At 41.9% G+C, this 14,300-nt stretch overlaps 1 protein-coding gene across 4 annotated transcripts; it reads left to right on the plus strand.

Moving 5' to 3' along the window:
• Positions 1-1,586: 1,586 nt before the first annotated feature.
• LOC120439337 (zinc finger protein 665-like) lies at positions 1,587-13,340 on the plus strand. Of its 4 annotated transcripts, none has more exons than XR_005612574.1 (3): positions 1,587-1,861; positions 8,168-9,986; positions 12,610-13,340. XR_005612574.1 is itself a non-coding variant. In XM_039610244.1 (3 exons), the coding sequence occupies exon 3, from the start codon at positions 8,245-8,247 to the stop codon at positions 9,619-9,621; it is 1,377 nt and encodes a 458-aa protein (XP_039466178.1). In that variant the 5' UTR covers positions 1,587-1,861; positions 2,806-2,843; positions 8,168-8,244; the 3' UTR covers positions 9,622-11,336. The 4 variants fall into 4 exon arrangements, 3 of the variants coding, with proteins under 3 accessions (XP_039466178.1, XP_039466177.1, XP_039466176.1); XM_039610244.1 differs by lacking the exon at positions 12,610-13,340 and adding an exon at positions 2,806-2,843 and having other exon boundaries at positions 8,168-11,336; XM_039610243.1 differs by lacking the exon at positions 12,610-13,340 and having other exon boundaries at positions 1,587-1,972; positions 8,168-11,336.
• The last annotated feature ends 960 nt before the right edge of the window (positions 13,341-14,300 follow it).

Below are 14,300 nucleotides of genomic sequence, written 5' to 3' on the forward strand. Positions count from 1 at the left end.
CGTTTGAAACGATTATCAACATTAACAGACTGAACTGGACTTAATAACAGGAGTGCATATAATTTTAGTAAATTATTCTGGTGAGTATCAGCTGCGCTGGGTATGTAAATCGGGCCATCCAGCTGCGGTGCTGATCGCCACTCGTGCCAAAAATCCGGACAAATGTCACTTGATCAAGGAGCAGATCTGCATCAGATGGGAGCAGATCTGCATCAGATGAGATCAGCTGACTTTGCGTGTGCGTGCGCTGTGCACAGCGGTGTGTACTCTGTGTGTTAACAAGAAAAACGCATTTAAGAAAGTGGTGCGCAAAAGCAGGGTAGTGACAGAATTGATGCGCATTATTGATATTTGAAGCATGTGTACCTGCACATTAACACACGGGTACTGTGGAATGTATTTTTTACTCACCTAAAGCGCTCGTGCTCTCGTCCACTCCCCACAAAAAAAAAAATTAGCAGCTGTGCGGTGTCTGTGGCATCAGTGCTCGGATCGCATGTGATGGAGTAAAAATCAAAAGCACAGCTTTATCAGACAGATACAACTGCCACAACTGAAAGTGTGTTTGGGACAGCCCTAGTCCTGTGGCACTTTCAGATACAGATGGACAAAGGTGATGGCTTTAACCCGCTTAAAAAATGCCATGGAAAATAACAATTATGATGACTGGCACGTCTTCTTCTTCTTCGTTTATTGGAGCATTATCGCCACCAGCTGGAAAGGAGTGTATCCCTATTAATGCCAGTACTTGTTGAATTTCTAATAAAAGGTCTGGTCCATGGTCTTAATACTGTTTTGAAATGAAATGAAATTTCAATGCCCAGTTTAGCGCCCCACACCTACCATTATCCGATGACACATCTGATTACCTGGATTTCACACAAACCACAAAAAATAATCAATACACACTGGGCTTGGATTGACAACATTATGAATGAAATGTTCTTTGTTTGGATGCTTCCCGCCCCCTTTCCCTTTTGACAGGTTGTGTTTGAGACTTCAGCGCAGCAGCAGCAAGCAGGGGCACTGAGGGCCCGTGCGTTCACTTTTCCCGAATATGTGTCAAATAGAATTTAGAAAACACAAATTGTGCAAATTATAAGTCTATATCATAATGTCTGGTGTTTTGTGTTTGTTGTTTTGTTTTTATTATGTTTTACTTTGCGAGCTGGTTATTAGTGGCATGGTGTGAATGACCGTAAAATTGTATATGCAGGAAAAATTGCAAGGTATTGTTTCCTCTCATTATAGGTTGTCTTCCTCTCTCTGCTGTTCACGTTTATTAAAATGAAAACAAACGTAACACAACGGGGGGCAACGGGGGAGCCTCAAATTTTAGAGCTGGAACGCAAATATGCAAAACAAGCTACAAAAAGCAGTCAAATTGATATAATGATACTATTCACTAAAAGAGAAATAAAACAGTAATTGAAAAAATCAAGTGAAGATGGCAGAACAGTAAAGATGAAAGAATTCGCAGGAAGTTAGTGTCCCCTATTAACACTCCTGTGCAGGTGGTGGCGGTAATGCACCAGAAACGTTGCTTGTCAATCGACATTAAACAACAAGAAGAAGCAGCGCGCGGTGCTTGTAAAAAGTACAACGTGGGCGTAAGGTGGTAAGAGTATAACAACAGTCATCAAACGTTTTATCTTCTACGAGGACCTTTAGTTTTTTAAGCCGTCTAAGGCAAAGATCGTGTGGCTGTGCTGAGCTTCCTTAATGCAACCCGTCTGGTCTCCAGCAGCTCGCGTTTCTGTTTCTGATGTGTGTTTGGAAAGATATACGCTCTCGTTGATCGTTGTAAACAAAGAACGTGTACTCGTGCTGACTGACGGGAGTAACATGCCGGAAAGAGGAGGTAAGTGAGCCCACTGTCTCTACTAGTCCTAGTCCAGTTATAAAATCGGCGCGCTTGCCTCCTTCTCCCCTGGTGGATCTTTCATTCGGGTTACTCAGAGAGGGATCCACAGTGAGTAAATTATAACTCCATTGGTTGCCTAACTCCATAATTGTCTACAGCAGGGGTGTCCAAAGTCCGGCCCGCGGGCCAACTGCGGCCCGCGGTCCATTTTTAATTGGCCCTCAAGTAATTTTATAAATAGAATAGAAAATGGCCCGCACTTCAACTTTTGCTTGAGTGTATTGCACTTCTTAGTTTTAACACCAGGGGGAGCTGCTGTTGATCAAGGCAGTTGCTCTACCAAAAAGGACAATCACAGAAGAAATTTACCCCAAGTTACCAAACATGGCAGAACCAAAGAAGCGAAAGGTAAAAAGTGAGTGCAGAAAATTTCAGACACGGTGGGAGAGTGAATATTTCTTTAAAGAATTCAAGGGGACATGTGTCCTGTTTGATCTGCACTGAAACTGTGGCAGTTATGAAAGAGCATAATGTACGATGTCATTATGAAACCAAACATCAGGCCTATGCATCCTACACTGGTGCTGAGCAAGAGCGGAAATTAAAGCAAAGGGTAGCTATCCTGCGGGGTCAGCAACAGTATTTTTTTCGTGCTCAAATTGTCCAGGAAAAGGCCACAATAGCAGCTATGAGGTCGCCCAACTCATCGCAAGACATGGCAAGCCTTTTTCAGATGGAGACCTCATAAAACACGGCCTCGTTAAAGTCACTGAAATAATGTGCCCGAAAAAAGTGCAGGACTTCAACAACGTCAGCATGTCCAGAAATACAGTTGTGAGACGCACTGAAGACTGTCAGCCAACATTAAACTGCAACTGTCTGATAAAGCTGTGCTTTTGATTTTTACTCCATCGCATGTGATGAGAGCACCGATGCCACAGACACCGCACAGGAGTGGAGGAGAGCACGAGCACTTTAGGTGAGTAAAAAATACATTCCACAGTACCCGTGTGTTAATGTGCAGGTACACATGCTTCAAATATCAATAATGTGCATCAATTCTGTCACTACTCTGCTTTTGCGCACCACTTTCGTAAATGCGTTTTTCTTGTTAACACACAGAGTACACACCGCTGTGCACAGCGCACGCACACGCAAAGTCAGCTGATCTCATCTGATGCAGATCTGCTCCTTGATCAAGTGACATTTGTCCGGATTTTTGGCACGAGTGGCGATCAGCACCGCGGCTGGATGGCCCGATTTACATACCCAGCGCAGCTGATACTCACCAGAATAATTTACTAAAATTATATGCACTCCTGTTATTAAGTCCAGTTCAGTCTGTTAATGTTGATAATCGTTTCAAACGAACGTTAATAGGTGTGTTGCTAAGTCTAAGAACTTAAATAAAAAGCTTGAAATGTACCCGTCCCATTTTCCCCTTTATTGTTTTTTCTCTGTGCTGTAAATCTTCTGTCCAAGAAGAAATCTGAGGCTGCTGTTCTGAGAATGAGCTACCAAAGCTTTTTCTGAATAAATCAATAAAGATCCATTTATGGAAAGCTGTGATGAAGGCAGTTTTGTCTTTAATTATATTCAACAATATAACACATTTGACCACTTTTAAATGATTTTTCTAACTTTAATACACTACAGTTAGGGTTATATACCTAATTTCTAGTAAGTGGCCCAGCCCCTCCTATATTTTTATGTATGTGGCCCTCAGTGAAAAAAGTGTGGACACCCCTGGTATACAGGGTTTCTTAGCTAATTTGTGTTTTCGTTTGTACCTTCTATTTATTCTCTGTCGGTTACTTTATTCCCTCTGATGATCGCTGACAGCTTATTTTGTTAATAGTATTACATCCTCTGCACAATTTGGCTGCTCTGAAAAAGAAGGCAACAAATCAGATAATCTGGACTCCCTGGAAGAACTTATAAGTACACCTACACTGAAGACTAATTTAGAAGATCTTCTTTTGACCTAGAAAAGAAAAAGCCCTCTTGAAAGTAATGAAATCTTAGTAAGTAATGAAAAACCGGGAACAACCTCAGGTTTCTTTTCAGCGCTGCAGCCAGGCTGAGCCAAGTGTACTGTTTGTCTTTCTGTCTTAGTACAGCACTGTCAAATGTTTGGACACAGCTTCTCATTTAATGCCTTTTCTTTCGTTTCATGACTGTTTACATTGTAGATTTTCACTGAAGGCATCAAAACTATAAATGAAGACATATGAAGTAAACAAAAAAATGAAAATAACTCATGCCTTATATTCTAGATTCTAGTGTTACGAAATCAGTTTCACCCCGGTTCTTTTTTTATTCCTCGGGCATCCAGAGATGGCACCGGACTCAGTAGTCATTTCACAAAACCTTTATTCATCTTCATTCATCTTCAGTTAAGCATGCATCTTCTAGAAGGGAAGACGTGCAAGGCCGGTGTCCCTCTGCAAATCTTCACTCCTTTGTCTGTGAAACATAGTTTTGTAGAAGCGACCCCATCATAAAACCCCCATGGTGTCCTGCAAACTCTGTGTCTGTGTGTGTATGCACGAGCATGTGAGTGCCTGTGTGCGTGTACCTGTGTGTATGTGTAAGTGCACGTGAGTGAGTGAGTATGCATGTAGGTGTGGGTGCGTCGTAACAGTCAAAGCACTGTGTGTGTGTGTGTGTGTGTGTGTGTGTGTGTGTGTTAGGGCTGGGCGATATGGCCTAAAATCCATATCGCGGTATAATTTAAAGCACGTGCGGTAACGATATATATCGCGATATATTCTTTTTTTCTGTATAACGTATTTTCCACATTATAAGGCACACTTAAAATCCTTTAATTTTCTCAAAAATCGAGTGTGCCTTATGTATGAATTCTGGTTGTGCTTACTGACCTCGGACCGATTTTGGCGTGCAGAAATCTGTTAAAAAATGTTTTAGTACAACTTCGCACTGCTTGATGGATTGTCAGAGCACTACGGCTGCCATAGTGAGGAGCTTCGCGGAGTAATCTGGGTCCAAAACTCCGTCCACTTCAGCTTCCAAAGTCAAACAAACTCTGAGAGTTAAAAACGGTCTAAATTCTTTCATCTTTAATAAAATCATCAGCGTTGCTGCTTTACCAGGTGTAACAATTAAGTTTAACATCCAGGCATCCATGAAAAAAGAATTTATTAAATTTAACGGAGTTAGAAGTTAACAGGAAGTTAGCCCGCTAGTTTCCACCTAAACATGACATACCATGTTCTGACAGAGAGTTTTCAAACTAATTAAAACGTACAACTCTGCTATCACTTCCGACATAAATGAAGACAGAAAACTAAACAGCAGTGGCGTTTGCAGGGTTACTGAAGTTGGACTACCTGGTAGAGCAGGGTGATATGACCAAAAATATTTATCACGATATACATTTGAAAATTTGCGATAACGATATAACTGACGATATAACTGACACTAGACAAAATACTTTACAACTCCACAGCTTTATTAATGCAAAAAAAACCCCAACCCATCAATGTATTTTCACTTAAACAAGCAGCTGTTTTTTGCATTAAAGTTATATAAAAATTTAACAGTGCAAATTCCTTGCTTAAAAAAGGCATTTCCAGTGGAAATTGGCCGACATATCCTCAGCATAACCATGTATAATATCCACAAAACTTAAAAAGAGGTTATACACATGCAATGCGGTAATATTACGTTGAAGCACAGTACGTATCACTCCGCGAGGCTCCTGCCTACGATAGCCGTAATGCTCTGACAATCCATCAAGCGGTGCGGCTTCGTAGCTTAGCAAAGTCGTACTAAAACATTTGACAGATTTTCGAGCGTTGTGTACCACATAAAATCGTTTTGAGGTCAGTAAACACAACCAGAATTCATTCATAAGGCACACGGGATTATAAGGGGCACTGCCGATTTTCAGAAAAATCAAAGGATTGATTTTAAGTGTGCCGTATTTTCCAAAAAACACGGTAATAACGACGGCCCGCTTGCATGCTCTACCAAAAATAGTGCTTTGTTGTGTATCTGACAGACGAAAGCCAAACCAGTTCCACACCACTGAAGTTGCAGCATTTTTACAAACTAATTCTGGTTCATCCATTTCATTCAACGATCCGCTTTTGCCCTTCTCATTCTCTGTCGCCGCTGTGCTTTTTCCGCCATGTGCGTATGAAAACAAAGGCACTGCGCATGCGTGTTTTGCCCGTATTCTATCGCGATAATTCATTTTCTTATCGTTGCCCAACATTGTACTGGTATTACCGTGAACGGTATAATATGGCCCAGCCCTACTACCTGGTATATAATCTTGTGCTACGTGATTGCTAGTGACACAGCTACGTTAGCATAACATTAGCACAGTAAAGCTGGAGGATGAACGCCAACTCGATAAAAGTTAACGTGACGGATTCTATGCAATTGCATAGCAGGATGCTATACACGGGCCAAACTTCAGTCAGGAGCACAACCGAGATTATTCATCCACAATACGAGGTTAGTTATTAATGTACTGCAACAACATGGGAATAGTACAGCTGCGAGAGAATTCAACATTAATGAATCAATGTTACGGAAGTGGAGGAAGCGCTGTTTTTGGCTTTCCCCATATTTCAAAAGTGCTTCATCTCTTTGCTATGACTGTCGTCTGGCATAATTTGCAGATGATAATGGTTGTAGCCGCTGCGATGCGATGCCAAAACATGCGCAGCTTGATGACATCATCAACATGCGCTATCGCGGTAGAGCCGTATGGTCAAAATCTCTATTGTTGGCCAAATTTATATCGTTTCTATCGTATATCGTTTATATCGCCCACCCCTAGTGTGTGTCTGTATACGTGACTTCCTGCCGGTCATAAAAGTAATCTCCCTTTCAGACTAAAGTTATCCAGTTACAAACACTGAGACCCCCACCCATGTATCCCCTGGGGAATTTCCACTCAACATTAACTTCTCTTTGTCTTACTTTCACAGTTCAAAGTGGGGGAGGGCCTCCTAGAAATCTACTCCTAAATTCATGACACACTCAGGCCTTTATTGCATCCAGGGCAGTGCCAGTGTCTCTACAATAATTCTACATCCTATCTAACACATTCCTAAACTCTAAAATAAGCTACACATATCTTCACTAGCCACCCTTTGTTTTGATTACTGCCTTGCACACTCTTGGCATCCCTTGATGAGCTTCACGAGGTAGTCACCTGAAATGGTTTTCCAACAGTCTTGAGCACTTGCTAGCCCTTTTGGTCCATTTGATCCCAAACTATCTGGATTGGGTTTAGGTCAGGTTACTGTGGAGTCCAGGTTTTCTGGTGTAGCTCTCCATCATTCTCCTTGGTCAAATTAGCCCTTACACAGCCTGGAGGTGTGTTTGGGGTCATTGTCCTGTTGCAAAATAAATGATAGTGCAACTAAACACAAACCAGATGGGGCGGCATGTTGCTGCGGGATGCTGTAGTAGCCATGCTGGTTTAGCGTGCATTCAATTTTGAACAAATCCCCAACAATGTCACAAGCAAAGCACCTCCACACCATCCCACCTCCTCCATGTTTCACAGTGTGAACCGTTCACCTTTTCTGCTTTGCTCAACGACACAGTGGGTAGAACCAAACATCTCAAATTTTGACTCATCAGACCAGATTTTCACTGGTCTAATGTCCATTCCCTGTGTTTCTTGGCCCAAACAAATGTCTTCTGATTGTTGCTTTTCCTTAGTAGTGGTTTCTTAGCAGCTATTTGACCATAAAGGGCTGATTCACAAAGTCTCCTCTCAACAGGTGATGTAGAGATATGTCTGCTACTGGAACTCTGTGTGGCATTTCTCTAGGCTTTAACCAGAGGTGCTGTGATTTCTGAGGCTGGTGACTCAGATAAATTTATCGTCAGCAGCAGAGGTGACTCTTGGTCTTCCTTTCCTGGGGCGGTCATCATGTGAGCCACTTTTTTGTTTGTTAGCGATTGATGTTTTTTGCGACTGCGCTTGGCGACTACATCATGAAGCTCATTGAGAGAAGGCCAAGGGATTGCAGTGCTGTCAACAAAAGAAAGGGTGGCTACTTTTAGATGTCTAAAATATAAGATATATTTAGAGTTATCTTTTTTCTTTGCTAAATAATTCACATATATCTTTTCATATGTTTAATGTCTTCTGTTTGTGTCTACAATGTGTCTCTATATACGTTTTTTTAACCATTTAACGATGTTAAACTGAAACTGAATTTAAGGTTTTAAGAGTGTATCGTAATCTGTACACTTTGCAGGTTTTGTCGTTCTATAACTACATGTCACTGTTTTGTTTCTTTGTCATTATAGTCAAAAGAAGGGAAAGCATCAGACAAAACAAAAACCAACCAGTTCCAGCAAGTACAGATGAACCAGTTGTGAACCGGATGGAAAAGACTTTTACCACTATGAAGCAGCCCAGAAGACGCCAGAGCATTGACAGTGAAGACAAAAGCTTCACATGCGATCAGTGTGGAAAGACTTTAACCCGGCGTAGCGGTTTAAAACAACATCAGCTCATCCACACTGGATTCAAACCATTCAGCTGTCATCAGTGTGGAAAGGCTTTTACTCAGAATGGCCACCTAAAAAAACATCAGCTCATCCACACTGGATTTAAACCATTCAGCTGTGATCAGTGTGGAAAGACCTTTACTCAGGATGGCAGCTTAAAACAACATCAGCTCATCCACACTGGATTTAAACCGTTCAGCTGTGATCAGTGTGGAAAGACTTTCACCGGGAGTAGCGGTTTAAAACAACATCAGCTCATCCACGCTGGATTTAAACCATTCAGCTGTGATCAGTGTGGAAAGACTTTTACTCAGAATGTCCACTTAAAAAAACATCAGCTCATCCACACTGGATTTAAACCGTTCAGCTGTGATCAGTGTGGAAAGACTTTCACCGGGAGTAGCGGTTTAAAACAACATCAGCTCATCCACGCTGGATTTAAACCATTCAGCTGTGATCAGTGTGGAAAGGCTTTTACTCAGAATGACCACTTAAAAAAACATCAGGTCATCCACACTGGATTTAAACAGTTCAGCTGTGATCAGTGTGGAAAGGCTTTTACTCAGAATGGCCACTTAAAAAAACATCAGCTCATCCACACTGGATTTAAACCATTCAGCTGTGATCAGTGTGGAAAGACTTTCACCGGGAGTAGCGGTTTAAAACAACATCAGCTCATCCACACTGGATTTAAACCATTCAGCTGTGATCAGTGTGGAAAGACTTTCACTGGGAGTAGCGGTTTAAAACAACATCAGCTCATCCACACTGGATTTAAACCATTCAGCTGTGATCAATGTGGAATGGCTTTTACTCAGAGTGGCAGCTTAAAAAAACATCAGCTCATCCACACTGGATTTAAACCATTCAGCTGTGATCAGTGTGGAATGGCTTTTACTCAGAGTGGCAGCTTAAAAAAACATCAGCTCATCCACACTGGATTTAAACCATTCAGCTGTGATCAGTGTGGAATGGCTTTTACTCAGAGTGGCAGCTTAAAAAAACATCAGCTCATCCACACTGGATTTAAACCATTCATCTGTGATCAGTGTGGAAAGACTTTCACTGGGAGTAGCGGTTTAAAACAACATCAGCTCATCCACACTGGATTTAAACCATTCAGCTGTGATCAGTGTGGAAAGGCTTTTACTTCCAAACGTAACTTAAAAGGACATCAGCTCATCCACACTGGATTTAAACCATTCAGCGGGGGTCAGTGTGGAATGGCATTTGCACTCCAGATAGATTAAAAAAATCATCAACTAATCCACCCAATCATCCATCCATCTTCTTCCGCTTTATCCGGGGCTGGATCGCTGGGGCAGCAGCCTAAGCAGAGAAGCCCAGACCTTCCTCTTCCCAGCCAACTCCTCTAGCTTTTCCGGGGGAACACCATGGTGTTCCCAGGCCACCCGAGAGATATAATCTCCCCAGCGTGTTCCGAGTCTGCCTCGGGGCCTCCTCCCAGTGGGACATGCCCGGAACACCTCACTCAGGAGGCATCCTTGTCAGATGCCTGAATCACCTCAACTGGCTCCTTTCGATGTGGAGGAGCAGCGGCTCTGCGACTCTGAGCCCCTCCCGGATGGCTGAAGGAGTAACAGATGGGTTGAAGGTGGGGATGGGATTACATTTATTCTGAGCCCCTTCTTGTTTTCATTAGCGACGGACAGACTGACATTTGAGGTCATTTAAGAGTCTCTGTTGAATATCTTGTTTGCAGATGACATTGTAATCTATAGTAGGAATAGGAATCAGGTGTAAGAGAACCTGGAGAGGTGGAGGTATGCTCTGGAGAGAAGAGAAATGAAGGGAAGGGAAATAACATGCCTATCTTAAGCTGGCAGCTAGCATGTAGAAAGACTTTCTCTGAATTGTTGATATTAGTTTCTTACATTTTCTGATTTTTAATCAAATAGTCTTTTCAGAAACTCCTGATTGTTGTTTCATAAATGTAATGGCTATTTACTAGAAACCTAAATTAAACCCATGATTAAGAGTGTTAAGGAATAAACATATATTCTTAGTGCTTATTTTCTGATTATATTGTTTTTTGTACATTGTAGTAAGGTCTGTGAGGAAAACTAGAGCTGTGTCCCAAAACGTCGGCCTTCAAATGCGGCCTCCGGAGGATGCAGCCGACGTTTTGGGACACAGCTTAGGTCAGAGGGTGACTGGTCGCCTTGGCAACAGAGACTTCAGTAAGGAGAAGTTAAAAAACAGGAAGCTAGGGTAGAGCTGCATAGGCATATTAATAAAACACAGGAAACCAGACAGAAAAGCAGAACTAGTAACACAGAAGGAGTTGTTTATATCGAAACTATGTGTGTGTAACGTATAGCAGAGCTATAAACAGAATTTATTAAGAGGCCACGATGCAGCAAGGGTTTGAAATCTATGCACGCATCACAAAACAAACTGTTCATTGAAGATCGAATTGAGGAAAAATTTGTCACGTTAAAGTCACGCAAATGTTGAATTTAACTGTTCTGTGCAAACATCTATGTAATCTTGCAGACCAAGCATTATTGTCATCATGTGATCACAAAGAGAATCAGAGCATCTGAACGGATTGCCTTCTAGCTCAATCTGAAAGACCTGTTGCTGTTTATTTGGCTGTTCATCATGAGATAATTAGTGAAGTCAATGCAATGCTAAAAGTCTCTAAGGTCGCTATTTGAAATGTGTTTTGTTGATTTGAGTGTAAACTAGGTCGCAGGCTGACAGAAAACTGCATGCTTTTGCAGAGCACAGGAGGTGCAGACAGAAAGTGAAACTAAGCAAAGTGATTCGATTTAAACTTAGAGTGTGTGATGTGCTGCGGAAATATATCAAATCAAGTCAAATCACTTTTATTGTCACATCACATGTGCAGGTACACTGGTACAGTACATGCGAGTGAAATTCTTGTGTGCGAGCTTCACAAGCAACAGAGGTGTGCAAAAGTACAATAACATAAAACAAGCAAAATATAAGAAAGGCTAAATCTGAGAGTAATAAATATATGTACAATATAAGAGTGTATGCATTACTGGATGTGTATACTAAATATGTTTTTCTGTGTGTGTGTGTGTGTGTGTGTGTGTGTGTGTGTGTGTGTGTGTACGTGTACATATTTTACAAATTAAATAGAGTAAACAATAAAATAAAATATATAAAATATGCAGAGGTTGGTAGTTGAGACGTGCAAAACAAGTGGCATTAATGTACAGTGTGGAGTGCATAATGTTGAAGTTCAAGTAGTGAAGGTGAGGTGTCTATGAAGTGTTCAGCAGTCTGATGGCCTGATGGAAAAAGCTGTCTCTCAGTCTGCTGGTACGGGACCGGATGCTGCAGAACCTCCTTCCTGATGGAAGTAGTCTGAACAGTTTATGACTGGGGTGACTGGAGTCCTTGATGATCCTCCCCGCTTTCCTCAGGCACTGCTTCCTGTAGATGTCTTGGAGGGATGGAAGCTCACCTCCAATTATCCGTTCAGAGCACCGCACTACTCTCGGGAGAGCTTTGCGGTTGTAAGCGGTGCTGTTGCCATACCAGGTGGTGATGCATCCAGTGAGGATGCTCTCAATGGCACAGCGATAGAAGGTCCTGAGGATGCGGGGGCTCATGCCAAATCTTTTCAGTCTCCTGAGAAAGAAGAGGCGCTGCTGCGCCTTCTTCACTGTTTTGTTTATGTGTACTGACCACGTAAGATCCTCAGCCAGATGTACACCAAGGAAGCGGAAGCTGCTCACTCTCTCCACAGCAGCACCGTTGATGGTGATGGGGGTGTGTACTTCTCTGCACCTCCGGAAGTCCACTATCAACTCCTTTGTCTTTGCAACGTTGAGGGTGAGATGGTTGTCTTGACACCAGTGGGTCAGGGCGCTGACCTCCTCCCTGTAAGCCGTCTCATCACCGTTGGTGATAAGACCCACCACTGTAGTGTCATCCGCAAACTTCACAATGATGATGGAGTTGTTAGTGGCCGTGCAGTCATAGGTGTAGAGTGAGTACGGGAGAGGGCTCAGTACACACCCCTGTGGAGCACCAGTGTTCAGTGTGATGTGGGATGAGGTGGTGCTGCCCAGCCTGACCACTTGGCGTCTGTCAGACAGGAAGCTAAGGATCCAGCTGCAGAGGGAGCTGCTCAGTCCTAGATCCTGCAGTTTCCTGTCCAGCTTCGAGGGAACGATGGTATTGAATGCTGAGCTGTAATCTACAAACGGCATTCTCACATACGTGTCTCTCTTCTCCAGGTGTGACAGGGCTATGGCGTCATCAGTGGACTTGTTGTGGTGGTATGCGAATGGCTGCTGCTGCTGCTTTCAGACCTGAGCGTGTGTGTTCGTGTGTTCAGGTCTCTGTTCCCTGGAATGTAAAATAAAGATCATTTCTTTGAGCTTTGACCACCCTGGGTCCAGTCTTTCTTTACCGCCAAAAGAATTCAAAGAACAAAATTTAATAGTTTTAAATGATTTCTGTTGTCTTAAAACATGATGTGGGTCTGTTTTGTTGCATGATGAGAAAAAGACACCTGTCTTTTTTATGTTACATCAAAATGTTTTTTTTATTGTATTTCATCAGTTTGTCATTTTGACCAAAGGTATGTGTAAAATTAAATGTATCCTATAATTATTAAGAGATATAAAACTTATAATGTATATTTCTTATTTTCTGTGAACTTATTTACACATTACTTAAAAATTGTGTCGCTATAATCATTTTTTGTATTTTCTCTGTAAGAAACCGACTTGCTACCCCCTTTATTCCAGTGTACCTACTGTTAAGTATTTGTGCATAAATATAATTAAAATGCCATTTCAAAGAGAATAAATGAAATTTCATATAATTACAGTGGAATTGCAGCATTTATCACAGGACCACACTTACAATCCAAATCCCCCTGTAACTGTATTGTCATGTGCCATGTGCAGTGTAATAGGGCAGCCTTTTGCGGCTGGATTTATTATGAGGCAGCCAAGACAAGTATAGTTGAACATATAATACATCAACTTCAATAAAAATATATAAAATTACATTTTCATTTCATTTTACACTTTATCCTTAAACCTTAAGGATTATCCTTATTGTAAAAACCCCAAGCACAAAAGATTTCCCACGCTCCTTTAACCCATGGCCTCTCCTGGAACCTTTAAATGTGTCTGGACCCCCAGGAAAACATTTGCCCAAACACCCTGGAGTGAACACGGGAAAGAAGGGTGAGTAATAACATCTTACGGTCACTTCTTTGCACCACCTTTATTTCTAGACTTTCACACACACTAGCATTAGTTATCCTTACTGGTAAACCTTATTTGCTCTCAATCACAAACTGTCTTCTTCACAGAAAGCCACCACATTTATTGATGAGGAGCAGGACCAGGACCACAAATGCACCACAGTGGCTTCACCACATTTTGTACAAGACGATATACCATTGTTGAGCCAGTGGTTAGCATTCTGCCTGTGTTCGGTGTGTTCACTTTTGCCTTCCATATCCTGTTAGTCTGTATTACTTACAGCGGCATTCCCTGGACCTCGCCGTGGACCTCCTTTTACTGGCTGAGGGACAATAGGCTCTCACAAACAGGCAGTAAACACTTTTTTATTATGTGTGATAAAGAGTCTACTAAGGTGAAAAATTTGTTTCTTCTTCTATAATTTTTCAAGCATCTCCTTATTTGGAGATGACCCTTTTGCAAGCAACGCTGCCATTATTGTGACAAATGCGTCTTGTGCTCCAGTCTAGCCTGTAGATTTAAAGACAGGGGAAGAGTGCATTAAATAAGAGCAGATTTATGGCTGAGGCCACATTGCTGTGAGGGTGTCCTCTCAATGTTTATGTTTGCCAGTGAATCCAAGTGAATCCAAGACTAGACAACTATACACTGTTTAGAGTAAAAGACAAAATAGAAATATGTGATGCTAATTATGAGATATAAGCCTT

Source organism: Oreochromis aureus, linkage group 3 (genome assembly GCF_013358895.1).
Source record: "Oreochromis aureus strain Israel breed Guangdong linkage group 3, ZZ_aureus, whole genome shotgun sequence".
NCBI classification, from domain to species: Eukaryota; Metazoa; Chordata; class Actinopteri; order Cichliformes; family Cichlidae; genus Oreochromis; species Oreochromis aureus.

Coding starts and splice junctions, on each gene's coding strand:
- LOC120439337 (XM_039610242.1), top strand. CDS start 1,723: ATGCAACCCGTCTGGTCTCCAGCAGCTCGCGTTTCTGTTTCTGATGTG. Junction 1,862..8,167: donor TAACATGCCGGAAAGAGGAG/GTAAGTGAGCCC, acceptor TTGTCATTATAG/TCAAAAGAAGGGAAAGCATC.